Genomic DNA, 16554 nt, shown 5'->3' on the forward strand with positions numbered 1-16554 from the left:
CACCTGCCGCAGGGCGGGGAATTTGGCGCAGGCAGCGGCGCGGGCAGCCCCTGGCGGGCCCCCTATATAAGTGGCGCGGGGTCCTACGGGCGCGGCCCTGTCACGCTCGCACGGGGAGGAGGCTGAGGCGGCGATGGCGGATTTTGATGCTTATGACGACCGGGCCTACAGCAGCTTCGGCGGAGGCCGGTGGGCGTGGGGGGCCGGGGCTAGGCCCGGCTGGCGGGGGACTCCTGGGGCGCGCGGGGGGACGGGTGGCGCTGGGGTGGGGAAATTTTGGACACCCCCCCCGGCCAGGGCTGAGGGGCAGCGTTGGGGCTGCGGCTGGCCCAAAATCGCCGGGCGGGCGGCGCGTCTTGGCGGCTGGGTGGAAGGCGGCCCAGGGCGCAGCGAGTTTCCGGGGACAGGCGCTGGGGGGAATAGTCGCGGGGGGTGCGGGAAGAGCTGAAAGGCGTTTAACGGGGGGGAGGAGACGCAACTCTGGGAAGAGCCGGTCCCGCCTCCGCCGCCGAGCTCGTTGTGGAGCCGGGAGGGGACGGCGGGGCGAGGGGTGTGTGCGCAGGGGGGGGTGGCTGCGCCTCCGGCGGGAGCGGGCTGGGTTGCGGGCAGATGGGTCTGCAAGGAGGGTCTCGTGGGGCCGCCTCAGTTCAGGGACTATGCGGAGGGGGAGGAGCGCTGTGAGGCCTGCGGCGGAGGGAGAATGGGGCGGCTTGTCGGTCTCTCCGCGGGGCGCGGGAGGGGTGGGGAACGCGCACTTGTCACGTGCTGTCTGCTGAGATTTCGGGGCTTCAGGGCTCGGGAGTTGACGCCTGAGTCTGCGAGTTCGTAGGGGCGGTTGCTTCACTGAAAGAGTTGAGACTGCAGGGTGACATTCCTGGTAAACCTGTCTCGTGGAGCTGCCCTACTCCCCTGGAGTGCCTTATGCTATATTTCTGGATCCTCTCAAAGCCCTTCTGAAGAGTAATAGGGGTTCATAAAATATCAGGGTCAGAAGGGACCTCAGGTGGTCATCTAGTCCAAGCAAGACCAATCCACAGACAGATTTTACCCCAGTTCCCTTAATGGCCCCCTCAAGGATTGAACTCATAACCCTGGGTGTACCAGGCCAATACTCAAACCACGGAGCTATCCAAGTTTGTATGAAATCAAGTGTCTGTATTGCCTTTAGGATAACATCATAGTCTACTGTTGCATGCTACAGGAGGAAGCAGGTGGCATTCTACTGTTATGCAGCTTACTCATGTCAGATGGCTTAATTAAAATATATCTTGCTTAGGTTGGGTCACAGATGTGTTTAAAATGGGTATTCTGATCTTATTTTTTAAAACACATCTTCATTAAAATATACCATGTAATAAAACACTTTGAAATATCAGATTTACTTTCCACTAGTCACCTGTGTTGTTGTTATTGCCCTCCACAGTGAAAATTGGCTAATTAGTTTGTTTCTGGTTCCCGCACGTTAGCACATTGTCTGAGTAATAAGCAATGCATAGAGTAGTAATAGAAACAGAAAGTCAAAAGTATCAGAGGGGTAGCTGTGCTAGTCTGGATCTGTAAAAGTAGCAAAGAGTCCTGTGGCATCTTATAGACTAACATTTGTCAGATGTATTCACCCACAAAAGCTCATGCTCCAAAATGTCTGTTAGTCTATAAGGTGCCACCGGACTCTTTACTGCTTTTACAGCAAGTCCAAACAAACCCATGCATTTATTATTTAGAAATATTTGAAAATGTCTAGGTTTGTAAATTAAGCAAGCTAAACATTGTGCCGGAATGATCAACTGTTGTTGTGTTTGTACAGCAAAAATCTCTTGAAGGGTGTATACAGCATCAGCTTGTTTGCAATTCCAATACAATTGTAATACTTTTTAGCCCTTGTTAGGTTAGAAGCGTATTTGATAATGACTTATAACAAATTATAAGTTTTATTTTATCAAATCTTGCTATTACCAGATAATGAGATAACCTTGGTAAACCTTCGAAGGTTCTGTAGAAAACTCATGAAATGAAAATCAAGTTAAAACAACTTCAATGTTCATCTTCCTCAGATGTTTCAAATAGTGTTCAGATGACTGAAACATAAGTACACCGGACCCTTGCTAGAATGTGTATCTATATAGCGCAGATTTGCATTTAACACGGTTGTGGCTATGGATTCCAAATTTCATTACTTTAACGGCAATTCATTTTAATGCTGTCACTACATTAACGCTGTACCATGCATAAATCCCAAATTCTAGCGAGGATCCAATCAATGTGTATTACTCAGATAAGCACAAAGTTGGAGGGAAGTAGTTATATGATACCTATAAGAGGAATTCACAGGCTATGTTAGTATTAACATAGGGCCATGCGCTCCTGTGGTTCTCTAGAGGCAGGACAAGTTTCTGTCCTTAAAAAAAAAGAGAGAAAAAAGAGAAAAAAAGCTGAAAATCTAGATTAGATTTAGCAAACGAAGGGACAGCCTGTATCTCTTAACCAAAGGACAGCTTAGTCTGCTTACACAATTGTTCGCATGAAGCTGAAATATAAAAACATACCTGGCAAATCAGTAAATAAATCTTTGGTTGAAGGAATACATTACTTTTTAATTTAATGGACGCTTGTTCTTGTGCCTGAAACACTGAACTCTCAATTTAGTAAAGTTTTGTTAATGGTTGTGCTACTTTAATACACTGCATCATCTCTTTAATTGTGCCTAATTGAGAGCTTTTACTAGTTTCCCAATGAAAATGACTGTTTAGTCATGCTGACTCATGCGTTGACATCATAAATATGAGCATACCAGGTTACTGTACTGCTTGCTCCAGTCTTCCTTACGTTTTTGTTTTAATAGAAACAAAGGATTAATGGAAATGAAGTTAAATCTTACTCTTTGCAAGTCAAGTTTAAGGCCCGTTTCTTAAATTCAGAAATGATCTCTTCATTTATTCTACCCATTTTATAAAATAGCATATATAAAATTATTGTAAAAACTTTGCAAAATCATCATTTGAAACATAATAGCTACTGTATTGATAGGTCAACCAGATATGATTTTGGATATACCTTGAGGCAGAGGGGGTTCTCAAACTGCGGGGACGTGCACAGAAGGTATTCTGGGCAGGCTGTGTTTCAATCAATGTCTTACTGTTTTCAATATTTAATGAGAATTGCATGTTGATTTTTTTTATCAGTATATGTACTTGTGCGGCGGGGCGAGAGCATAAACTATTACATACAGGAAGGAGGGATGCAATCAATTAGGTTTGAGAACCATTGACTTAGAGGGAGAGCATTGTTCACCGAATACCAAACAGAGATCTGAAACCTGATTCTGGAGAACAGATTATTAGATGGTAAAATTCTCTCATATAGGGCAAATCTTTCTGGCATTTTACTTTCATCAGTACAGGTAGGCAGCTGGTGTTCTGAGACCACTGCCTCTCCTGGTAACTAGTATTCTTTTATTGTCTTTGTGTTCTGCCCCCTTTCAGTTGCATCCATCTGCTGTTTCTTGTCTTGTACTTAAATTGTAAGTTGTTTTGCTGCAGGATCTTTTTTAGTTTGTTCAGAGCCTAGAACGGAGGTGGGCAAACTACAGCTCGTGTGCCACATCCAGCCCGCAGGACTGTCCTGCCTGGCCCTTGAGCTCCCAGCTGGGGAGGCTAGCCCCTGGCCCCTCCCCTGCTGTTCCCCCTCCCTCACAGCCTCAGTGCTCTGCACCACCAGGGCTCTGGCCTGCCGCTCCTGCTGCGCAGCGCAGCTGGCTCCATCTGGGCAGCAAGCTCCTGCTGCTCTGAGCAGCATGGTAAGAGGGTGGGGAGCGGGGGTTGGACGGGGGTAGGGAGACCTGGGAGGCCATCAGAGGGCAGGGAGCAGGGGGTGGGGGACAGGGAATGGGGCAGGGTTGGATAGATGTGGGAGTCCCAGGGGGCCCTGTCAGGGGGCAGGGGTGTGGATGGGGTCAGGGCAGTCAGGTGACAGGGAGCAGGGGGGGTTGGATGGGTTTTGAGGGGGGCAGTCGGGGGGGGAGTGAGAGGGGGCAGGGGCCAGGTTGTTAGGGAAGGCACAGCCTTCTCTAGACACCCCTCCATACAGTTTCACAATGCCGATGTGGCCCTTGGGCCAAAATGTTTGCCCACCCCTGGCCTTGAACAATGGCACTTTAGTCCATGACTGGGAAGTCTAGGTACTACTGCAATACAGATAGATAAACTTTGTCATGTCACATCATGGCAAGATGGCAGTCTCTACTGCTTAGTGCAGGGATCACCACCGGTCGATTGCGATCGACTGGTTGATCCTGGAGCTTCTGCCAGTCTATTGCACTCTCTGGCTGCTAAAAGTCCAGTGCCACAGCGGAGCTAAAGCAGGCTGCCTGCCTGCCCTGGCCCCATGCTGCTCCCGGAAGCGGCTGGCATATCTCTGCAGCCCAGGGGTGGGGGGAGCTCTGTGAGGTGCCACTCCCCAACCCCCCAGCCCTGACTCCGCAGCTCCCATGGGCCAGGAACTGCAGCCAGTGGGAGCTGTGTGGGTGGCACCTGCAGGCCCAGGGGGGAGGGGCAGCGGGTCTCTGTGCACTACCCCTGCAGCTCCAATAGGGTGCAGTTTCTGGCCAATGGGGGCTGCGGAGTCGGCGCTGGAGGGTGGGAGCAGTGCGCAGAGCCACCCAACACCCCCTCCTCTCTGGGGCCGAGAGACAAGCCAGCCACTTCTGGGAGCAGTGTGGGGCCAGGGCAGGCAGGGAGCCTGCCTTAGCCCTGCTGCACCACCAACGGGGAGCTGCCTGTGGTAAGCGCCTCCCGGATGGAGCCTGCACCCCATGCATCCTCCTGCACCCCAATCCCCTACTCCAACCCGGAACCCCCCTGCACCCAAACTTCCTCCCAGCGCCCACACCCCTCACCCCCCGCACCCTGTCCCAGCCCAGAGCTTGCACCCCTCACCCATTCCTGCACCCCAACCCTCTGTCCCAGGCTCAGCCCAGAGCTCCCTCCCACACTCAAAATCCCTCAGCCTCAGTCTAGAGCCTGCACCCTCTCCCACACCCCAAACCTCTTTCCTACCCCGGTCAGTGTAAGGGACGGAGGGAGGGTGAGGGAATGCAGTGATCATGGTTGGGCCTCAGGGAAGGGACGGAGTAGATTCTGGGTTGATCTTAAATTCAAAAAGTAACCTTATGCATAAAAAAGTTGGAGACTACTAGCCTAGTGGAAGCAGGTTATTACAAATTCCTGCAAAGAACACCATGTTACAACTGGCAACGCCATTAAAGGTGTTGGAAGTAAATCACTCCTTTCTTTTGTAGCCTACCTCATTTCATTTGCATAGTTCACTTGCATAGAGTGAAATAGGTAAGTGAGGTGGCAAATAGAACATACATGGTGAAAGTTCCAATACAAGCGTGTAGTTTTTGAACAAATACAAGCACAGCTTTATTACTACCAACTTTAAATAGGGTGGGCAGCAGTGTGCAAATACTTTTATTTATAGAGATGAAATCAAGGGTGAACCTGATGCTAACTTGGCAACTGAGAGTCAATGCCAGTTTGACAAGCAGACTACATATGTAGCAGCAGACATCTGGGCAAAGGACAAGGTTCGAAAGAATCCAGTAACTTGATGCAGAGGTAGAAAGAACACTGCTGGGACAGTACCTGTTATACTTTCTTTTAAACTGTGTTCCTGTTTCAGGAATTGTATGGTAAACAATATTGAAATGCCAAATGCACTTGGAAATCTTGAAGGTGAGAACACCTTTGAAAATTTAACATGCTTTGCTTATTCCCTCTGCCTTTCCCTTCTTTCCCAAACTCAATTCTAGTAGCTACAAACATGAGACTGGCCAATATGGTTTGGCTTACCTTTAGTCCTACAGTGAGACTGATCAATTTGTAGCCTGTACACTGCTTTCTGGTACACATCACTAGAGAGAGAAGTCTTGAGCAATCTCCATGCTATTGACTTTTTCCTTCACCTGTTGCTTTCTCCTGCAAGAACTGTTGTCTTAATACTGCCTAGAAAACAACAATTTTCACATTAAGTTACTGTTAGACCATCATGCTGCAGCCTGAATTGAACCCTATTTATGATCTCATTGAGTTTATTTGGAGGTTGCAGAGTAAGCTTGTAATATTAAATGGCTGTATTATGTCTTTATAGCCTCTGGACAGTGAAATGCAGTTGGCTTGACAAAAAGTTCAGTAGAGCCAAGTTCTAAACAGCTTTGGAGGAAAGTTTGTTTTCTAAGAACTTGATATTAAAATTGTTCTCTTACAGGTAGTTTGAGTGGATGTTTCTCCAATCTCCAGTCCTGTGTACATTAAGGAAATTCAGACTGGTGTAACTGCACACAGTGCAACCCCCAATGTAGATGAGCTGCACCGGTGCAAAGGGGGATCTTACACTGGTACAGCTTAATCTAGTAACATACTGGAGTTAACAGTCTAAATTTCAGTAGTCTAGAAATGATAGCTAAGGGGCAGTTGAGTTGATCTATTGGTCTAAGGTTGAGATTTTCAAAGGAGCTGAGTACCCAAATCTGTTGACTTTGAGTGCCTAAGGAAGTTAGGTGCCTTTGAAAATCACACTCTGAATTAAGCTTTTAACTACTCTATATTCAAAGCATAACAGTGGGTCCTGTAAGTCTTGTGTTAGCAGTTTGTCCTTGTACTGTCTATAATCAAAGATGGAGTGTCTCCCCTCAGTTTTCATCCATTGCTTGACTTTCCTTGATTACTGGGTATTCCTTTAAGTATTTAATTTTGTTTGACAGCAGCAGGTGCTTGTGATATCACAGGTGCATCTTGTTCTGATGGTTGAAAAATAACCTTAAACAGTTTAAAAAAACAACAAAACCAAGACCATACTGCAAAAACTTTAAGATGCCAAAATGAAGGTATTAGTGTCAGATGTCCACTGTAATAAGCACTAATCTGAACCCTTTAGGAATTCTCTGCGGAAGTCAGATAGACTTCCCCTCACCAGTATTACTTCAAGTTTTTTACATCCATGTGGAATGAATTTTGTTATGTGCACCAATATGGAGGTGATGTGGTGTGGGTGGGGCAGAGGGGTTTGGAGAGTGGGAGGGGGTTCCGGGGTGGGGCTGAGGGTTGGGGTGCAGGCTCCAGGGTGGGGTTGTGGATGAGGGGTTCAGGGTGCAGGAGGGGGCTCAGGGCTGGAGCAGAGAGTTCAAGTGGGAGGTGCAGCTTATAGGGTGGGGCTGGAGATGAAGGGTTTGGGGTACAGGCTGACCAGGGCTGCGGTGGGAGAAGAGGACTCCCCCCAACCCCTCTCTTGCTGCAGAAACTCGGGGCTGGGTGAGAAATGCCTCACCGCAGCAGCTCCAGTGGGCCTGGGCTGGGCTGGGGGCGAGGCTCCAAGGCAGCTCTGGTGGGCCTGGGCTGAGGGAGGGGCGCCTCTCCTAGCCTGCCTGCATGGCCCTTGAGTTCCTGCTGCACAGCCATGCAGCTTACAGGGAACATAGCTCCTTACCCCCTGGAAGTGTTCCTTCCTTTCTGCTCAGTTTTGGAGTGTATCATAAGCTTGCGCTGTAGTTCTTAAGGTAGGTTTCATTCCCCATTGCTATTATTGGTTTGACTTTAACGTATTTGAGCTAACCAGTGTTTCTTGCAATGAAGTGATGACTTTATATAAAGCCAGTCTCTCTTGGGAAATTCATATTTAGCATTACCTAACCTTTTGAAAGAAAAAGAAAGGAACTAATTTTTTAAGAGCTGGGATCATCTCAATGGTTAAAACTACAAGCCAAACAACAATTCAAATGTAACTACTACTACATAACCGCCCTGGAAGTTGTCCAAGTGTCAGAGTTGTAATTCTGTGTTTCTCAATAGGTCTCGTGGTGGTGCTGGCCCTGGTCCTCGTAAACAGAAAGATCTGCCAACAGAACCCCCTTTCACAGCATATGTGGGAAATCTACCGTTCAACACTGTTCAAGGAGATATAGATGCAATCTTTAAGGATCTCAGTGTAAGGAGTGTACGACTAGTCAGAGACAAAGAAACAGACAAATTTAAAGGTGGGCACTTTTGTGATTTTTTTTTTCCTTACATAGTTATAGATTAGTAAAGGGTGGTGAGACTCATTAGGTTTGCAGAGATGCTTTATCTTTGAGGGTTCTAATCTGTATTTTTAAAGTAAATCTGACAATCTTCTCATGCATTGTGATGACTTTCTGTGGACCTATTGGCATCTAACCCGACTATGAATTGAATGAACACAAACAGCATTAACCTCTCTCAGGTGGATAACACAGAGAGACTTGAACTTCATTTGCAGAAAACTGAGGTGACATGGTCCAGAATAGTAAATATTTCTGCTGCCCAACACAAGGGACTTTGGAACATGGATTATTCTCATGGATTTCCCTTGCAAGCTTTTTCAGGCCATGCATATTTTTAATAATTTATGCAACTGACAGACTTCTAGGAACAGAACTGAGACTTCTGCAGTATTTAAGCACCATGAAACCTAGACAGATTTTACTGATCCTTAGATCAACTCACTTTCTAGCCCCTAAGAAAACTCGCATGGGTTTCAATTCTAGTTACTACAGAAAAAGGATAAACTGCCGAAAGGGGTTGCATTTCATGAGGGCAACCAGCTTAAAAGAAAAGATTCTGGCACCCCTGTTTCACCACTAAGATTTTGGCATTTTTCTCCCTCAGCAGCTGCCAGAGTGGGTAGCCTGTGTATAATCTAATGATGTTTGGAGCAGGAAGAAAGTTTGTAACTTCAGGAAGGAGAGGATTTCAAAAAACAGAATGGCAAGCAGAATGGTAGTGTTAAGGCGATGTTAAAATGAATTGGATAATAATGTTACTTTGGCATTTAAAATACTCAGGATTTCAGCCCAACAGATGCTGCAGTTAATCTTAGAAAATTTGGGAACAACTAATGGTTCACTCCTTGATCTGGTTGAAAACTTTCTACTTAACTGTAAAATCTGAGAAATATTAAACTTAATCTATCATGAGAACCTGCAAAATTAAAAGCAAGTAGTCTGACATGTGCATGCCATCTATTAGTTATATACAGCAGAATTACTCTTCATATCCCTGCTCTGCACCTTTCTAGGTATTGATGTGTGTTTCCACTGTTGAAGCTCTTTTATTAACTTCTAATTTTTCTTACAGGATTTTGTTATGTAGAATTTGATGAGGTGGAGTCACTGAAGGAAGCCTTGACATTTGATGGTGCAGTAAGTATAACTCCGTTTACGTTTCTAAATGTAAAGACAAGCAGAATGTTAGAATTCTTTGGCAATCCAGTTTGGCAGATTTTTAGAGGACTCTCCTTTCTTTTTCAATAGCTCTTGAATGACCGACCACTCCGAGTGGACATAGCCGAGGGCAGAAAACAAGACAAAGGGGGCTTTGGCTTCAGAAAAGGTGCTGGGCCTGATGACAGAGGTGACTTTTTCTTACTTAGATGGCAGTTTTAAAATGTGTTCACATTTTGGATTACAGCTTTATAATGACCATGTAAGGTGAAAACTACCTGACATCTGAAGAGCAGGCATATGGATAAAATTTTCACTCAGATGAAATGTAAAGTGGAAAGGATGCATACTTCTGTTTAGCCCAGTCGTTGCTGCTCCATAGTTGTCTAGAGGAGTAAATAAACTCCATATTTCCTTGAGAACTGGATGCATTGTCGCTCCTGGCCCAGGAAGTGAAACCACAATCATTAGTCCAGCAGTCTGGTCTTTATGCTTTTTCATGGGATAAAAGATGAGCAGACTAAGTCAATATGAGAAGATATAGGCTCAATATGACATTCATCAAGCATCCTGTGATAAATTTGAGTTCTTCTTTCCTTCACCACAGCTTCCCTGAGCTGGATTTCTAAGGGAGAGTATTTTAATCATTTCCACCTAGTTGATGTTGCATTAGAGAGGCTTTGTCATCAGCCCTTCCTTAGTTCACTTGGAAAGTTCTCACTTTGGAAACTGTTTTTGTGTATATCTAATGGGAGTAGGTAGCACCGTGACTTTATTAAACTGTACAAAGGTTTTACACCAGATTAATTTGGCAGTTCACGGACTAGAATTCAGATTTTTTTTCCCCTGTTAATCATTCTCTTGCATAACTTTAAAGCTGACCACAATTGTGACATGGTTTTCTTTCTAGGAATGGGAGGAGGTCCTCGAGAGTCAAGAGGAGGTGGATGGGAACCCAGAGATGACTTCAGTTCTGGTATCCGTATTTATACTCTTACTGACAAACTCCTTCATTTCTTATGCTGCCTATGAATTGACATGCCTACTACACGGGTCTCATAACTGCTGATTAAGTATCAAATTTATAGAAGTAATATTTGTAAGCCAATCTCACTTAGGCATCTAAAGTGAGTTAGAACAGAACTTTCCAGATGGAAGGTTTCCATTGTCTTTGACAATAGTAAGGACAGGGATGCTAGCAGGATTTGCTGAGTAACCTTGGTTCTGGAAAAGATGATAAAATGATGCCTGTGGTTTAGTGTGAATCTGCAAAATAGATGCTTCCTTTTTAAAAAAAACTGACGATTAATGACAGTTTGCATATTCCCTCATAATCTCTGACAAAAACAAACTACCAGCAGCGTACACGTCTGACTAGGAGCAGAAGTAGATACTTCTTGTGCAGAAAATTAGGCATTTAACTTTGACAAGATAATTACAAGTTAATATTTATTTTTGCTACAGATGGGAGTATGTTCTCATCTTTTCTTTCAAATACATTGGACAACCGTGATTTGCTTCTCCAAAAGAAATTGTCATGTCTGAATGATTAAAAATTGTTTTCCAGAATTTTCTACGTTTTTTGTAATGTAGTTGTAAGTAGCTTCAGATTACAGCTTGTTGTAAGTAGCAGTGACAGTGAATGTATTTTTCATGTTTTGGAAGAGTTGATAACTCTTCGTCTAGAAAAGCCACCTACTTGCTAGGATGAGATCATTTGTAACCACCTGATAGCTGTTGATGGTCCTCTGTGAAATGGGTTGATGCGTTGGATCCATTTTCTGGTGGGGAGATATTATGTTGCAAAATGGACAGTTGTCAGTCCCTGCTTGAAATTGAATGGACTTGCAAACTGCACAGCGTGCTCCTAATAGTATTAGTTCCTCCAGGGTGAAGATGAAGCATGATATTGAAGGGAAGTAGGAGAATCTTGTAATGCCACTGCTCATACAGTGTACTCTAGAGTTCTGATATCCAGGTCTTAGTCTTGTGCCTTTCACTATTAATTTCCCTTTGAAAGAAATGGAATCTGTTCCAGCCAGTTAAATGTTGAATGGATTCACTGATAAAACCATCAACCCAATCAGAAGGTAGCCTGTTCATGAAAGTATAGTTTACTTTTTAAAACTTGCACTGCTTGGATAAGCTGATCTGAATGAAATGCACAGCAAATCTCATATTTAAGCATTTCAAAATGCAGCAGTTAATTTATTACAGTTTAAATGATACTCTTCACCCAAATACTTACAAGTCATTAAATAACTGCCACTGTAATTAGTTTTTGCAGAACCTTTGTCTCTTGAGGCACTGCATTGGTCTGAAACTTGTTTTCCTTAAACCTTGCTACTTCCCCTCTGGTGAAGGTGACGACCTTATCATTGTAATTCAAGAAATTTAATAATAGGGGCAAAATAGCTTTCAAACCCAGGTAACATCTGCAAGATCTCTTAATATGCTTCCAAATACACCTGGGTATTCTGATAGTTATGAAACACAGCATTGGGAGGTTTACTAAACTCTCTAATTCCTGACGAATCTGAGAGAATGCTCCACTGGTCATGTGGCAGAAGTGTTTGCTACCACAAAAGGTGGTGTAGTACAATAATCTTTTTCTGATGTGATTTCCTCTCCTCCTGCCCCCACCTCTTTGTGGTTTTCTCTACTGCTCTCTTCTCTTTTGATATAAAAATCATAGGGAGGTACATTGTGCAGGAGGTCAGACTAGATGATCATAATAGTCCCTTCTGACCTTAAAGTCTATGAAATAGACCAATGAATAAACCTCATTGTTAATGATCCAGTGTTGTTTTCCCCCCAATGTTTCTGTATTACATGAGGAAGAGGCTAATTATTTAGTTTCTTGAACTTTAGTCTTTTGGAGACATGCAATGAGTTTCACACTATCAGTAGATTACTGTTGTCTGGCTTTGCTTTCATAGTACTAAAAACTGTATATGCTTCTCTGCTCCCTCGTTCCTTTCTTCCTCGTACACTTGTGCGTACCCCATGCAAAAGCTGCCTCCACTTCTGTGGCTAGCAAGGTCAAAGTGCTTCGAAACAGAATTCCTGTATTAGATCTATTCATTGGTGTAATGTTCAGCCCTCTTCCCAGATTATAGTGGTTGTGATTTTAACAATACCTTCACTTGCTGTTGAGAAGTCATGTCCAGAGCTCAGCTGACATTTTGGTGACCATGGTCTATATATCTACATGGGTAAATAGCCTCTGAGTCCAAGACAACCACATGGTAATGTTACCAGCTCGAGTGGAAGTTTTAGATTTTTTTTTTCTAAAATTAGTTTTCGCTTCCTTCAGGTCCGTGAAGTGATCTTTGATTTTCAGTGACAGATAAATTGTCTCTTACATAAAATCACATTGCAGTATTTGGACTAACGGCAGTGATAGTTACACAGCGATCAAGTCAGCCAGATTTGCATTGTTAAGTTTGAAGGTATGACAAAAATGTGCTCTCAAAACTCAACATCTTCCTCCTTCAGGCTTCAAAGATGATGATTTCTTGGGAGGCCGGGATAGAGGAACTCGTCCTGGAGGAGATCGTCGAACAGGTGCCCCCCCAATGGGGGGTGGTGGGACTGGTCGCTTTAGAGATGGACCTCCCCTTCGTGGGACTTCCATGGACTTCAGAGAGCCAACAGAAGGTGGAAAACTTGTATATTTTGCACGAAGTATCTCCAGTAAAATTAACCTTTAACCTTCACTCCAAATTTAAAGCTAGCACCTTTTTAACAGGCAATATTTGTATTCTTGTCCCAGAAATAAACTACATTGCTCTGCAAAAGTGATGCATATAATAATATAGCTGAGCATTTCAAAATTGTTCCTCAGCATTTCGTCCCTCTTTAACATCTTTAAATATTCTCTTTCCAGAGGAAAGAGCACAGCGGCCCCGACTTCAGCTCAAACCTCGAACAGTTGCTACTCCCCTCAATCAAGTAGCCAACCCTAACTCTGCTATCTTCGGTGGAGCCAAGCCCCGAGAGGAAACAGCAAAAGAGCAGGAATGAGCTTGGGGCTGAGGGAATGGGAGTGGAGGGGCTGGGGGCGGGCAGGAGAATAAGCAAAACAGCACAGAGTGACTAGCTCTGCTGAAACGTCTACCCTGCAGTTACCATTCCTGCCATCTGACGCTTGTCCTCTTGGAAACCCAAAACACGGAGCTTGTGAATGCATGTCAGCTGTTAACAAGTGGTTTTTAGTAGGTTCTTGGCTTTGCTGTATCTAGTGCCTGCTTTGTGCTAAGTTTTCCCTCCTCTGCTTTTCCTTCCATCATCTTTGAAGCACACTGTTTCCAGCAGGTAAATCAGTGGCTGCTTCCACCATTGTGGCATCCTCTCTAGACTAAGGTGCTGCTTCACTTTCTCTTTTCTGAGTTTGTTTTACTTTAGAAGCACAGGTTAGACTTAATTATTATCCAGTATCATTTTCTTTTGATGTTCTCAGTGCTCCTTTTCTGACCTGCATGTTTTTGTTCTGTATTGCTGTGACTCTAAAGAGGTAAACTGAAGAGTCCTGGCAAAGTGAATGGTATCAGTAAGCTATGCAGCCCTGACCTTGTAGAATTAAGTACCATATGCAATGGTGAATAAGATTACAATATAGAACAGTAGAGCTCTATATAACTAAGAAAACAAATTAGATTGTCCTTTTCAATGGTAAGGGAAAAAATATCCCTTCTAAACAGAAGTAAAAGAGAAGAAAGATCTCTGTTGAAATATCTGTGTATAGTGCGCAAGGAAATCCTCTGGGCTGACTGTACCTTGTAATTGATTTCACCAAGCCACTGTGGCTGTCGGTCTTTGTGAACAAATAAAGCACTCATTTCAATAGGCATACTAGATGGGAAGATGCATCTGCTGTTAGGTTTTGCAACGTGCCATCTACTTCTAGCTCCCCAATGGTATAATGCTGCATTCTTTTGAACTTGCAGATTGGTGCTATAAAGCTGTGCCTGTTCTAGCACGTTACTACTGGCTTGCTCTTTCTGCTTACTATTTCTTTAAGTTTTACATGGTTGGTACATTTTTAAATGAAGTTTCTACAAATAAAGTTGACTTTTTATTTTTGTTTTGTTTAAGGAATGTATAATTTGCCACTCATTTTGCCTTCAGCCCCTATATATCTTTGCCCATTGGTGTAGAGCTGACAGATTAGTCTCTAAAATGAACAGGATTTAAATTCTTTACCTTCATTTCACTCCATGAATTCTGCTTCGTACTGCATAGAGATTCAGATAATTGTTATCGCCAAACAGATAGATAGGTAGTAATAGCTGCATCTCTTTGAATCTGAATTATTTTGTTATCAGTTTTGATGGAAGAGTGTGGGGAAGGACATTTTGAATAGTTGCAGTGTTATAAAAATTTTGAGCTGTAACATTCTTAAGAAATACTAAGTGAGGACTTATCCAGTGCATGAAAATTACTCTTGAATCCCAAACACCATGGCTGAGAATTTTCAAGTATCAAGCAACCAGCTTACCAGAGTAACTGCAAGAGGCCAAGAGTTTTGGAAGTACCAAATACACTGATAGTGCTGGATTTTTTTCCTTACGGTTACCTTGTTAACATCAGAGTCTCAGCAATTTACAGAACGATCCTTCTTTCCTTCCGTCTGTCACTTAATCTGCTTCTGAAATAAGAACCATTTGTCTAACACTAATACTTAATTTAAGACAAAGACATGCATTTGTGTGGTTGTGTTCCAAACCAATAATAGCCAACGACCTATTTGCATCTTCAATGTGGAAAAGATTTTAAGAACAAAAAAAACTCCCATATAAACTCACTTCTACTCAATAAAGTTGACTTTTAAATGTAAAAAAGGAATTCCAAACACTTAACACATTCTGCTTCATAACAGAAAGTAAATTTATGAATATGGTATTTTGTGATGATCTTTTAAATAAAAGAAAACATTAAGTAATATTTAATGCTCATCTTTATTTCTGAGTCTGCTACAGTTTTTTTTAGCCCTCTGCAAGATTGCATTAATTCTAAAGTTTTGGTCAGTCCATTTCAAATAGGGAAACTGTCAGATTAGATGTTCATGTAGAATGGAGTGTATCTTACAGTAGCAAAGGAACATATTCAGTGGAGAGAGATTCTTGTTTAATAAAGCATTCGGAGCATATAAGAATGGCATAAAACTGATCAATTAGTTTGCAAATACAGTAAAAATACTTGTTTAAGTTGTTAGAAAATTAGGATTGTTTTATTCATTCTCTGCCTGGGCTGAATTGCACTGTTGGATTAGGAAGTAAAGGATATTAGACAGATGCAGAAGTGAAAGCTGCAATTCTTAAAGTTTGATGTCTCTTGGTTTAATTCATTTTAAATTAGAAGTTGAGTTCTGTCCCTCTTGCAGAGCATTTTATTAAAGTGGAACAAGTTAACAGCCTTAGGTGGACAGATTTCTGGACTATTCCTAGAATCTATCTTATCTGATAGGACACAAAGGTATTCTCACACAGGTCAGTACTCCAGTGGGAAGTCTTTTTTTTCCTCTTTGCAGTGAGATAAAAGGTGGCTGGGCAAGACTGGGTGAACTGCTCATAAGCTTAAGCAGCCTTCAGCGTGATGGCTTCCTCATACAAAAATCTATACTGTAACTTGACTTTGTTGAAATGAAAAATGTACGTGCCTGTTCTTATGGGGTAGTTTGCATTGTTCTAACCATTGCAATAGGTTCTCTTGGAGATTGGTTAAAATACAGAAGCATTTCAAATCCATATCTTCAGCAGAAAGTGGGAAACATGAGACTTGGTGTTTTGAGAATCCTAGTAGCATAACCAAAACCTGCAGTAGGAGTTGGAGTTAGGTGCATGTGAAAACAAGGATTTACTGTACTTTTTCTGCCTTTTTTTGTGGGAAATCTGGAAATTACACAAGCGCATCTAAATTGTACTGAAAAAATACCATTCTACATTGGTTTATTTTACACTTGGGCTTTTTAAACTAAGTACAGTGTACTAGGTTGAAAGCAACCTGTTTTTCCTGAGACTGTAAATAGTCCCTCTTCACCAATGGATCAGTGGCTACTTTTTTTTTTAATGCATATTTTTGAGACTAGTCCTTAGGTGCAACTTGTAGCAGCATTGTAACAATACACGTTAGTCTGAGATACACTTGATACCTGGTTTCTCTGAGTATCCAGGCTTACTATTCCTCTGCTCTGTCATTCAAGTGGCAGGATGAAACCTGTCAGTCTCCAGGCAGTGGATTTGGGGTCTTCAACCTAGTGAAATACTTTTCAGAACTGGAAGTAAACTTCAGTGTTGGAAAACTAATATATTGAATGTCTC

At 43.1% G+C, this 16554-nt stretch overlaps 1 protein-coding gene across 1 annotated transcript; it reads left to right on the plus strand.

Annotated features, from left to right (window-relative positions):
• Positions 1–80: 80 nt before the first annotated feature.
• EIF4H (eukaryotic translation initiation factor 4H) lies at positions 81–15178 on the plus strand. The gene is made up of 7 exons (XM_050929463.1): positions 81–189; positions 7845–8029; positions 9147–9211; positions 9323–9422; positions 10143–10208; positions 12731–12892; positions 13122–15178. The coding sequence occupies exons 1-7, from the start codon at positions 134–136 to the stop codon at positions 13256–13258; spliced, it is 771 nt and encodes a 256-aa protein (XP_050785420.1). The 5' UTR covers positions 81–133; the 3' UTR covers positions 13259–15178.
• The last annotated feature ends 1376 nt before the right edge of the window (positions 15179–16554 follow it).

The sequence above is a fragment of the Gopherus flavomarginatus genome, chromosome 19 (genome assembly GCF_025201925.1).
Source record: "Gopherus flavomarginatus isolate rGopFla2 chromosome 19, rGopFla2.mat.asm, whole genome shotgun sequence".
Classification (NCBI taxonomy): domain Eukaryota; kingdom Metazoa; phylum Chordata; order Testudines; family Testudinidae; genus Gopherus; species Gopherus flavomarginatus.